The sequence below is a fragment of the Lepisma saccharinum genome, chromosome 27 (genome assembly GCF_977018435.1).
Source record: "Lepisma saccharinum chromosome 27, izLepSacc3.1, whole genome shotgun sequence".
NCBI classification, from domain to species: domain Eukaryota; kingdom Metazoa; phylum Arthropoda; class Insecta; order Zygentoma; family Lepismatidae; genus Lepisma; species Lepisma saccharinum.
This window is the reverse complement of record NC_139255.1, coordinates 31763909-31776978: the sequence shown is the minus strand read 5'-3', so window position 1 is coordinate 31776978 and position 13070 is coordinate 31763909. Positions and strand designations below refer to the sequence as shown.

Here is a 13070-nt window from a genome sequence, read left to right as displayed (position 1 = left end):
TGTTACATTGTAATACGTCAAGTAGTTCTCAATTGTAACGTGAAGCTGAGCGTGAAGGTGCATCCCCCACTATGGCAGTCGGCAGAGCCGAGCGCATTTTTTCTACACTCGACATAATGAGTATCATCTCAGCCTTTTCAGTTCGAAAATACTATTTTCTCAGCAACAATTCTCACGTGAGTACACTATCACTAATGTCTGGTTAATCAGTGTACTTTGTTACACCCTTGCTGTATAAAACAATTTGAAAGAAAAAATGTATAAGGTGCAAAGTTTAAAAGTTGAAAACTTAAAGATTTTGTCATGTAGAAGAGTTGATTGTTCCGATGTACTAAAAATTATGTAATATAATTAAGCCTTGTTTTCATATTAAAAAACACTAAGTTGCTGACCAAGGCAGTTTATTAAGATATAAAAACACTTAACATGTAGCGTTTCAACCCTATTTTTATATCTTAATAAACTGCCTTGGTCAGCAACTTAGTGTTTCTTTAAAAATTATGACGTAAATGAATGAACGCCAATTAAAAATTAGAACGATGTTAATGTACTAACCTTTATGTATGTAACTGATGGCAGAATGTTGAAAATTTATACTTCCTTTTTTTACTGTGCAAATATTTGTTAACTCAAGAGAGATGTATCAGAAACTTTTAGATAATTTGTCAAATCCTACTTATGTATAAACTACACATTTTATTGTAATCTGCAGTTGTTGGAACTTAACATCTTTCCTAAGCACAATGCATAGTAGGCAGAATAATAACATGTTTGTTATAATGCACGAATGGCGTAAAAAGGGGGATATGCATGTTACGACACATGAATCAACTTGTGAGAATGTTTGTTTCAAGCGTCAATTTAATGTTACAATTACTACTTGACGTATTACAATGTAACAAACACCATTCTTAATGATTTTTTCAGTACCTCAAATGAGATAAAAATAAAATGGGGTTTCCATTTGTGTTGAAAACCGTACTTCCTTACGTAGTTGAACGTATTGCATCCACTAATTTCATGAGCCCCTCTCATACCTTTATATCTGTGAGAGCAGTTTTTCAATATTTATTGTTCACGAAATATTTCCGGTGGTAATTTTAGGTGACCCACCATGTAAAACAATGTAAATTCACTATACTGAGAAAAAAAATAAAAAATTCTTGACCACAAGCATAATTTCTTGACTTTCTTGACCTACCCGCTGATTTCTTGACTGGCAGACACCCTGTTTTAAGCTTTTTTCTTGTTGTATGGCATTTTTGCTATTTGGCGTCGCTTTTGTGTCAATTTGGTCTAATCAAGACACTGAGAATGAACGATAATTAGATTAAATTGATGAAGGTACACACAAAGAAACACCCATACTCAAGCCAGAATATGAACCTGGGATAGGGTTGCTAGACATCCTATATATATACACGTATATACCGGATTGTCCCCTTTTTTTTAAAGAAATGTCCCGGTATCCCGGAAAATGTTCTCGGGATGCCCATTTATCCCGTATTTAGCTAAAGAAATAACGAATTCAAATTTCAAAATCATTTTATACAACAAGAAACTAATAACAATTTATAACTAACCTAATTGGATACCAATTACCATTTACCACTCAATCCTCATATTAACATTGACGTAGAACTGCTCATTGTCGATAGTCGGTATGTCCAATAAAAAGAGACTCACGACTGGCAAAGGCAGTTCTGGTTCTAATCATTGGTTCTAATGCAGCTATCACTTGTTTCCTTTGTTGGTCAACGGAATCAGAGTGGAGTGGATAATATTCAGGGCTTAGGTGCTGTAAAAAGTTTTCTTTTATTTCATCATGCCAAAAAGAAAGTGTCTTTATAGTAGTGATTATTCTAAACAAAGGTCCTCTTAACGCATTGGGGTCTCACGACGGGCATAGCTTGTCCTGCAGTATGCAATCGCTTTGCCGATTAACTACGGGCTATGTTCGTACTTCGTCTCATGTGCATGTTCATTCAAGCCGCTCTGTTGAAATTCTGACTGCTAGGTGACTCATGTGCTATTTTTATCTTGCACCTGGGACTGTTTGTGTTCGGGTTGATGTATGTTGCATTGTTTAGAATGGCATCGTTAGATCCAGACTGCATAGCGGAAATTCCGCCTCAGAGTTTGAAGTTAGCGACGATTTTGATGATGCAGATGAATTTGAAGATTTGGAAGGTAGGTTATATTCGTAATAATTAATTGTTGACAATATAAACAGTGTTGCAAACTCTAGTATTTTATGAATGAAGTGAGAAGAGGTAAGTTTTTTTGGGTCTATTCATCTTGGCTCTTGCTTGATACTCTTACATGCACTGATCTATTTTTAGTTTTTTCCATTTATTATTTTGCATAGTGTATGTCAAATGAAACTTTATTTTATTTATTTAGTTTATTTATTTGTTTAATTTTTACAGATGATGCAGAACCAACTGATACATCATCTGGTCCTGTCTTGCAGCCACTTTTTCATACAAAAGATAATTACCTGTAATTTGTAATTATTTTTTGTTATGTGCACATAAGAAGTATTCTTATGCAAGATTCAAAAGATGTATTGATAGTTTATGTAGTTAATTATTGAAATTTCCAGATTATGAACTTAAAATATCTCTATATTAACATTTGATACAATGTTGTACTTTTTTTTCTTCACAAAACATTGCTGAAAAAAATATTCAAAAATGCCTGAAAATGAAAATAAAATTTAACAAATTTTTGTTCATTGAAAAGAGGAAGTTTTGTAGATTTAACAAAATTAGTGTTAGATAAAAACAAATTAAAAATATTTTTTCTATGATTTTTTGAAAAACAACGAAAAACTGCAGTCCAGAGGTAAAAATGCTGTATTATGAGGCCAGACCCGAATGTGTTAAAGGACACCTCCAGTTCACTCAAATATTAATATATTTTGTCAAAACGTTAAAAATTAGGGATTAACAATGCTTTAAACCCCAATTGATTTTGTAATGTTTAAAAATGTTATAAAAAATAAATTTAACTATATCCATGTCTATATAATCTGTATGTCCTGTTTTTTTTTTTTTTTTTTTTTTTTAGAAATCTGGGAACCCTAACCTGGGACACTGTATGGTGATGAGAGAAGGAGTTGATCACCCAATGTACTCGGACACTGAAGTGACCTGGGTCTGTTTCAAGAATATTTCATACCTTCAACCTTGTTATAGCATGTGGAGATGATGTGAAGGTCCGTAGGGGAGGTTGCCAAGTGCCATATTTCACCTTCCTTGTGAAGGAAGACATTCTTGTGGATTGCCCCTGTCTCCTCATCAAACTCCACCTGGTGAATCTGGTTGTCAAACTTCAGCGACTGGGTCCCCACAAAGAAGCGAATTGCATCTGTCTCGGCAGCCTGGGAACAGAGGGCTCTGGCCTGAAATTACAAGAACAACAAAATTATGTTTTGCCAGAAATTAGGTATGGGCTGATGTGAAATTTTGGCCAACACCGATATAAAATTTGCTGTTATCGATATTCTACCAATCCGATATAACATTCTAAATGGTTCACTGACCTCTTTGATGAATGTATGTTACCAGATGAACCAATTGTTTCTAAAGATATCAGTTTGGCGATTACACGGAGATAGGTAATTAACTCTGATACACTTACTATTCATTTTTCCGTGTAAGTTTTTTCAGCGATTGATTTTGCCACTCATCTGGTGAACGCGTGAACACCTGACGAAGCCACCAGACGAGTGGCGAAATCGATTGCTGAAAATAACTTACGCGGAAAAATGAATAGTAAGTGTATCAGAGTTAATTACAGACAAACCAAGTTTTTGTAATACAAAAAAAGCTGTATATTTAAGCATTTTAAAAAAGTACAGACTGGAGATTATGTTTATATAAACAAAAAAATATAACAAAATGACAAAATATTGCACTAAACTGTAAGATAATTATAAATATATCGAATAGACAATTTTAGATAATACAGATTAAGCAGGTGTTTTCTCTATTTCAACCTTCCATGTTACAGTCTCTCACCACCTACGCACATACATTAGCGATATAAAGGGTCCGTGTGATACCAATGTATCCAAAAATTCTAATTCAATTTAATTAAAAGGTACATATTTAAAATATTTAATTTAAGGTGCGGAGCATAACTTTGCCATTTCACATACTCAGACTCGAAATACATCTACAAACACAAGTCACAAATGTTATGGGATATACTAATCTACGAAAAATTGTTAATTGTCTAAGAATTTCAAACTAAAATTTAACTAAACAACGTCAAGATATCTTATCTTGCAATAATCTTCCGTCTGTCAGACAGATTGTTTTGCAATTAACACTAACAAAGTAAACGGATTGAAAGAATTGCTTTATTTTCCATGAATCTTTCTTTTCTTTCCTTGACAAAAATACAAAAACTTGCCTCAGGGCATTAATAAATATGTACAAATTCAATTGGATTTGGAATAATAAAAGTGGAAATTTTTCTCCCCTTCACAGAGAATTCCCAGTATTCCCAGTGAGTAGATACCATTTAAAACACATTGGAATCACTTGTTACGTACATCAATTAAGAAGTGTGAAAGGTGCGGCCCCCAACTCCCTGGTTTAACTCCGGCCCTCTGGATTATTACCCTTGCATTATCCTTTCAATCTCTCCTTCCACCTCACCCTGGGTGCCAAGCGAGCAGATTTAGATTAACGCTGGAATTATAAAAGGGGTGTTTTCACATACCATTTATATTTTTAGTCCCTGGTTCATTACACATGTACAGAAAGTGAATAAATATTTGGTTTCAAATGGACATTACCGTAGTTCTGGAGTTAATTCAACAAATCATAACATTTCTAGTAGGATTATATGGGTTTATTATATGTTGCTATTATTTACATATTTACAAAGTGTTTCCATATGTGCATTTACATAATCAACCAATTTCCTTAATTCAAGCAAAGGCTTGCCTATGGCCTAACCATTGGTACTTTCATTAACACAGAGTTAGCCTAACTATCTCTGCGGCCTACCCTCGACTTACTTGATATTCCGACTAGTCTTGCGTTTCCATACGCAGCATCCTCACTCAGCCCGCAAGGCATTATGATGCAACTCGGCAATATCGTACAAATGCAAATCTTTTGCTAATTGGGAAACTTGGGGATTTCAAACAGGGGTTGGCTTTTCCATCATTATTTTAGCCACCATAAGTGGACAACTCTTTCGAAGAGGGTTCCTTGGCCAAATGATACATTATTTTCAGACATCAGTCTAGACAACATAAGTGGACAAGACTCTCGAAGATGTTCAGTTGCCAAGTATTACATTTACTTCTCAATCTTTCAGTCTAGCCACCCTGAGCGGACAAGAATTTCAAAGGGTCTTCGTCGTTGTGAAGGTAGTAAAAAACTGTTTTTGCCTAAAGCCCTACTGGCCTTTTTTATAGTCGAGGTAAACGTCCGTGAACATGTACCCTGTAGCAGCGGAAAATTCCACTGCAACAGTCTTTTGAAAGACAGCTAGCTCCCCCAAACCAGGAAGCTAAAAAACAGAGGAATCTAATATCCAGCAAAAATCACAATTCGTTAAGTACATACACTTACATGCAATACTAACAGAAAAGTACACACATGAAAACATATTACTTAAGCCTACACCTTGTAGCTGGCCAGCAATTAATTAATACAATAATACAAAACCAGTAATGATCAATCCGACCATTACAGAAGGTGAATGTTTTCAAGGAGCATTTGCAATTCTATAACACATCAGTAGATGCTGATGATTTCCTCCCCAGAATTTTTTTTTTTGACCCACGCAGAATAATTTTTTTTTTAATCCCTGCCAGGGATGTTTATACCCTGCCTCAAGGCATATGGAATTAAAGCATAATCTTCTTAACAACAAAAAAAAAAAAAACACTACTGAAAACAGTTATTTAACATTTAAAACAATTGCATCCTACTTCACATCAGAGGTTTCAGACTAGCACCGTTGCTCTATCCATTGTTAAATAAACTGTGAAAATCTGCTGCCATGGCAAGTCAAGTTGATTTAGTCAGCTTTATCCGTTGGAGGTAGATTGCATTTCTCACCGTACACCGCCAGTGAGTTGAACGGGCAAAGACGTTTGGTCACGTTTTCTCAGTGTTACTAGTTTTATAACTGTTCTGTGTATGAGTTTGCATTTCCTTAGAATGTAAATATACTGGTTTTAAATTACGGGCAATTGTTATAGACTTAATTCCCTCTAATAAGTTCATGGTTCATTTTTCTGCGTGGAAAAATGAACATTGAACTTATTAGAGGGAATTACTTCTCTCCACATAACCACCAAATGGATATCTTACGATACAATATAGATTTAATGTCCTAGGTTAGAAGCACTGTTCTAAGGCACTTTGAACTGAAAGGCAATAGTTTACTTCACTGACAGGTAGCATATACAAATATACAGGGTGTTCAAAAAGTCCCGGTACCATTACAAATGTGATGTACATTGTGATGGTACCGGGACTTTATGAACACCCTGTACATTCCCCCAAAAACCTACCCCACAAAAAGAAATCAAGAATACACCACTGAGCGGCCCAAAGCAAAAAGCTTAATCCACCCACTGGTGCTAACCACGATGTGCTAAGCACTATGCCATTCTGTTATAATAAATTAATATTCATTTTAGATTAGCCTCAGTGAAAGATAACAACAGTCCATAGCATGCAGGTGCACACTTTAAGTTACTTTTTTACATTAAAGGTAATTATGAACAAGTCACATTTCAAGAATGATTAATTGATATTGCATTTGTTTTTTAGCAAATTAACTTTCCAAAGTCTGTTAAGTCGGAGGTTTTCAGTTTGGGAGAAATGGGTAGCTATATTGAAAAATTTAATACTTGAACAATCATAAATCAGATGTGCGTAAAACTTACTTTGGGTGGGGGGGGGGTGTTTGTGCTGTACATAACCTAAAGTCTACATGTCTCTAAACAGCACATTAACATACCTGGAATTCCAGTCCATATATAACAGGAGTGTCATCTTCCATTATGTGATTTTATACGAGGTTCTACAAAATACAAACAAATAATTAATATTACAAAGTTTATTCCTTGCCTCGACATTATTATTAAAATGAATATATAAAGACTTACTATATTCTATCTATTCATCTGGCACATATTATTTGAAGGGCTCGGGTGTAAAACATGGTAAGTGACATTTTGATATTTCTTTAATTACAAACCAAAATGTGCCACCCTTCAATTTTCGAGTGAAATTGCCATGTCATAGAATTTGCACTGGACTCAGTGAAGCCTTCTGAAATTGGTAAACACAACACGAAAACAATTTATCTACAGGATAGCTTCTAATAACCTCTTTCTTAATAAACTTAGAAATGACCAAAATGTCAGTTACCATGTTTTACACCCGAGCCCTTTATTTATTTACACAATGCTTTCACCTGTATCCAACACTCACCATCAAGAAATTATGTCAGGATCTTTCCATGGGCTGAAGTTTTATTTACAGCTAACATCTCTATTCCATTTTCTCCCACCTTATAGCAATTAACTGGGTAAATTATAATAATAAAATATTTTAAAATTTAGTCCAAGCATATTACATATTTATGATAGTCACCATAAGTCCTTTACACTTTCGATGAAACTGCATTTCTGTTCATCATAATTTTCTTGAAGTGTGTTAAGAAAAACTTCTAAACTTTTTTTCATTATTTTAAATAAGGCACAACTTACACCACATGCCCAGTGGCCTTCTACCATTTAAAAGGCACAGTTCAGTTTCATCTGCAGTGCTTTAGACCACGTGCGCTTTCTCGTGCTATAGATTTAACAGTAGATTCTTATTGGATTTTCCCCTATAATTATGAACCCTGGAAAAGAGGATCCAATTCATAGGCTTCAAGAAGAAGGAACAACGTGTTAAAGAGCTTGGAAGGCAATTTGAGAGAGTAAAATGACACCTCTTTGGCGATGAAGAATGTAAATCAGAAAAAAGAAAGAAAATGCATCCACTGTTCAATCTATGTCTGCCGTGAACACATAGTTTTTTTTTAATGTGTGGATTGTGCAAATGGAAATCTTGATGGCGATGTAGTAGATGTGGAGTAAAGAGATGAAATAGATACATTTTTAAAAAACTGGAGTAGTAAACGTAGAAAATATACTACAATTGTAAATACCTCTTAGTATCATAATTTTGTTCTGTCTAAAACCTTTGCATCAAACTTATGTTTTTTCATAATTACACTGTATTCTTACAATAATAAAAATGAACAAGAACAAGAACAATTACCTATTAAACTTTTGTAAAATCGTGTTTCTTTTTATATTCTTACAAAAATAGTAAACAAAATATTTTCTTTAAAAAGTGTGTTGAACTTTTGAAAACTCTCACCAGTTTTATTTATTGTATTAAAAATATTAAAAAATGCAAAAGAAAGAAGCAAACAAAAAAATACAAGAAAACTAACTTTGAAAAATGGGAAACAAAACCAATAGATCTAAATTTTCAAGCATGGTCCTTTTGACTGCACCCGACTCCTCACATAATGTCACTGTGCATGTTCTCCCAGGGTTAATATATTGAATGCAGGGTTATTCTGCCTTGTCTTAATTTACACGAATTTCTATAAAAATAAGTGTTATATGTCCTAGATTTTCAGGGACAGTCCCGGAATGGCATACTTCTTCTGGTGTCCTAAAAAGTTTCTTTGGGATGTACTAATGTCCCGGAATCGGGTTGGAAAGAAAAAATTAATAAGGCTAGGTACTTTCATATTATTCTTATATAAATATGTGCACATAATTTTAAAATGCTCATTTTACAAAACAATACACAAGAATGTGCTGCAGGGATCTTCAACTTCACGATGGCATTCTTTCAATGTACTTGCCGACAATAATTAGTGATAATGCTACTTTTACTTCCTTATGTTTGCAGTGCCGAATTTCAGTTAACTTTCGTTATTTATTAATTCCATTCCTTTGCATTAATCTATTATGTAAGATACAAAATAATTTTATTAGAATTCTTATTAAGTCTTGAATTTTTGTGACTTTTGTTGTCTTCTAAAATTAGGCTACAAGGCAGGGTTTTCATTTTCCTCCGCATCCTTGAAAAACTTTTCTGAAATACCTTACGATCTTTGGAACCCGACAGCAGTTTCAGTGTATAATCCATAGTAATTATGGTGTACATACATATTACTTTGTCGGGACTCAATTTCATTAGAGTTCCTGGCGAGAAATTCATGAATTTAGCCTCTTGACGGTGTATAAGTAGAACAAGTGATTTCATTTATTGTGTTGTTACACTTATTCTCTGGCATTTTTACCATGTTATGATGTGACAAGTTGTTGAAGAGATCCTCCAAGCATACAAGCACACACTTAGAGTTACTTGTACATTTGTGAGAGGTGGAACGACATGTTTTCCCATTTGATAGTACATAAATATCCGGTAACAGTTTCATACATCGGAGACACATTTCTTCATTTTTACAGAAGAAACTACTTACGGAAATGAGTTTCTCTAAGGTTTCCAATGTTAGTCGAGGTATTTTCTTTCATCGTGGTATCTATTTGACCGGGAAATCATGTCAGCTTTTTCCAAACCCATTTTTGTTTTTTAAACTATGCTTGCCTAACCTAACCTTATCGGAATGGTTCGAGAGGCTATCCTTCAGCTACATGTGCATAATGTACAATTTGCACACGTGACGAACACGATAGTAGGTATTTTTCGGTGAAGAAGGTTGGAAACACTGATATTAGAAAACAAAAGAAGCAATATCATTTGCAAAGCAAGCAATATCGCACTGTTACGTGCGTTCGGTAGCACTTAGAAAAATACTTTATTTTAGTAGAAAAAGTGTTTGTTTTCATGTAAAAAGCATAATGGCACCTTGAACTATGTTCCGCAATACACAATTGGTAAGCACGAACCATGCGAAACACAAAATATCTGATTTTAATGTGTGTCTAATCTATGAAACTGGTACCAAACTATCCTTCGGACACCTCTAATTTTTTCATTTCGTCAATTTTTGACATTCGTACTTACGTATCTGCTTCGCGGGAAAATGATTTGCGTAAGTACTTTCTCCTGTAAATTTGAAAAAATCCGTCTCCGGGATAGTAAAGTGTTACCGCTAACCTAACAGGCCTAACCTAACCTGGTAGGCATACCTCGTCCCCGTGATGGTTCGTAGGGCTATCGTGAATTTTTGGGCTAATGTCAATGGTTTTTGGGGCTACCCGTGGATGGTTTGTGGGAAATAAGGAACAACAGTAAGTACTCGTTAATGTAAGAAATAGAAATTAATTTCGTTAGAAATTCATTATTTCACCTAAAGAAATGTTTCAGAATGCAGAATAGTACGTTAGCAATATAAAAAATTGAGAAATAAATCATCGATAGGTGTCTCCGGTATAGTAAAGTTGTGCCCGATAGGTATTGTACATTTGCTCCAATCGATCTCATACAAACAGTCCAATTAATGATCATATTAATTTTATAGTAATAAAATGGGTAAAATGTAACAAACATTCTTACACGTCACTTTCATACACATAGTTCTTATTCCGATATTTGTTTACAATCTTACAGCTGCCAAACTTCATCACAAACATATCACTTCCTTCTTTTCTTACTCGATCAGCATTTCACAGATTATATCGTTATATTATCATATTCTATAATGTTATGTCGGTCTGCTCAAGGTTATTAGAAGTCTGCTTCTACAAATCATTTACACCTTAATGATTATAGTGAATTTATTAATACTATACTTAGTTATTTCCCATTATTTTTCAATTCATGGTTAATAACTCTTCTGGGGGGAAATTCAATTCAACATGTATTATGTGTGCTGCCATCTATGAGCAACACTATAAGCTGTGCTATAAGTAAAAAGTAACTATCCGAAATTTCTGCCATGACTATTAGGTTCCATCATGTTCTTTGATCAATTCATTATTGTATTTGAACACTATAAAAATTAAAAAAACATGTATATATTTTGAAAAGGCAAGATATAGCAGGCAATATATTAGAATGTAAATTTTGACAATAGATGGCAGCATAAAGATAATCTTGGCATATTTATATTTTGTTGTCCTAATCAACAAACTTTTCGCTATGAAATTTTAGTATTATTACATCTTAAAGGAAGGAAATATATAAGTTGAAATAATTGAAGATAGATTGTGCATGTAATTTACAATTTATGAGAAAATTTGATTTCTCACAATTAGATTGTTGAGAAATTTCCTGAAGAACCCTGGGAAGTGATTTTCTTTTGTCGCGATTAACCTATGTTAATCATCCTTTCATCTACACTTTTTGGGAGTCCCTGCCAAAGGTGCAGGGAGTAAATATTTAGGGAAAAATACAATTTTCTGTAAATGTTAATTTCTTCATTCTTTTCAACTAGTGATGGGTTCAAGCCGTTCATTTGTGAGAGTCGACTCATGAGCGCACGCTCACTGAGAAGAGTCGTCAAGCTTCTTTTTCTCGAAACACATGCCTGAAGGGGGCAGGAGGTGTTGAACCAGATGCATGTATTTAAATAAACTAACACAATGGAACATATCAGCCTCTGTCCTTGAAGATTAATATTGCATTTTTGTGTATGTGTGTGCGTGTAGCCGACTATAACTCTGGTGCAACCTATCTTGACAGTGACGTAGTAACAGCATTGCAAACTTCCATCGTTGATACTTTCACTGTATGCACTAAGAAAAAAGACAAACAAGGGAAGGAAGTCCAACATGTCGCAATGCGAGGTTTCTTTTAGAATGGAATCATGTAAAATAAAGAGCAATTAAAACGAGCACGATGTATAAATACAAGAAAATGAACGGAATCGGATAATGACTACGAGATGGCAACGCGTCTTTGAACGGAAAGTTCGCGAGGCTTGAGCACAAAAATATAGTTCCTTAATGAAAACACGTTACAGCGTATACAGAGCATATAAATGTGTTAAAAATATTAGATACTTAAAAACTTGTTGAAATGTAGAGTATTCGGCACGATTATTTTGTTACAAGTCAAAGTTAAAATTATATATACTGCTCAGCAAAGAAGAGAAAACACCCGGAAAATATGCGAACTAAAATCCACCCCCACCTGTTTCTGTCGCGGTGAACGGCAGCAGACGAGAATATGGGGGAAATTTTTCTTTTTCTTTGCTCTCAAATGGCACGCTGTTGCCACGATGCCTCACAGCTGTTCTCTGACAGATGAAATTCTGGTGGACTTGTCGCAAAACGCGACGTTCAGGGTGGCGCGGTCAGTGGTTGAATAAGTATGTAAAGCGTTCGTGACGATTCCCGATTTAAATAATTAATGACAATAAAATCTATTGTCATGGTTGTGATTCCAGTCTTATTTGGGAAAGTTCTGAAATTCTTCTCTTGCAACTTGCAGTACTCTGCCTAAATTACGATCCACATTTTGTGATGCAATACGACCCTTTATGATACCCCAAACATACTCAATACCCAGATAGCACGTAAGTTAACTGCAAGTTAAATCGACATTAGATATAACTTGCAGTTAACTTACATGCTATCTGGGTAGGGTTTAGATCGCAATGATAAGGTGGAAGACGAAGTACGGTGTGGCCGTTTTCTGCTGCAAGAGTGTCGACCCGATATTTGGGGGGCTTTTTGTTGGGTTTGATTAGCTGATATAATATATATATATATATATATATATATATATATATATATATATATATATATATATATATATATATATATAATCCTAAGTCATTGCAAATAATGTTGCGAAGAGTTTCACGACTACCCCGAAAATTAATTTCTTTCTTTAATTTCGAAAGCACTTCATGTTCAACCATATAAAAATTACCAATAGTTCTTCTAATCAAACACTTGTCAAAGTCGTCTACAACAATTCTACTCTTTTCGGCAGACCTGTGATTACCTGGTGTCGTAAATTTCCCCCTGGAATTTCCTTCCTTTCTAATTTTCTTAGTGAAAGTGTCTGACATTTGAACTGCAGCCGCCGCACGCTTTGTAGCTT

General features: G+C 34.5%; 1 protein-coding gene across 1 annotated transcript in view; it reads right to left on the bottom strand.

The window, feature by feature from the left end:
• LOC145980028 (EARP-interacting protein homolog) overlaps nucleotides 1-10708 on the bottom strand; it is a 48838-nt gene extending 38130 nt beyond the window's left edge. Inside the window, exons 1-3 of the mRNA XM_083112998.1 lie at nucleotides 10575-10708; nucleotides 7000-7062; nucleotides 3184-3406 (exon numbers count right to left, since the gene is read on the bottom strand). Coding sequence (XP_082969124.1) covers nucleotides 3184-3406; nucleotides 7000-7041 — 265 coding nt within the window. The 5' untranslated portion in view covers nucleotides 7042-7062; nucleotides 10575-10708. The remainder of the gene's footprint in view (nucleotides 1-3183; nucleotides 3407-6999; nucleotides 7063-10574) is intronic.
• Nucleotides 10709-13070: the final 2362 nt, after the last annotated feature.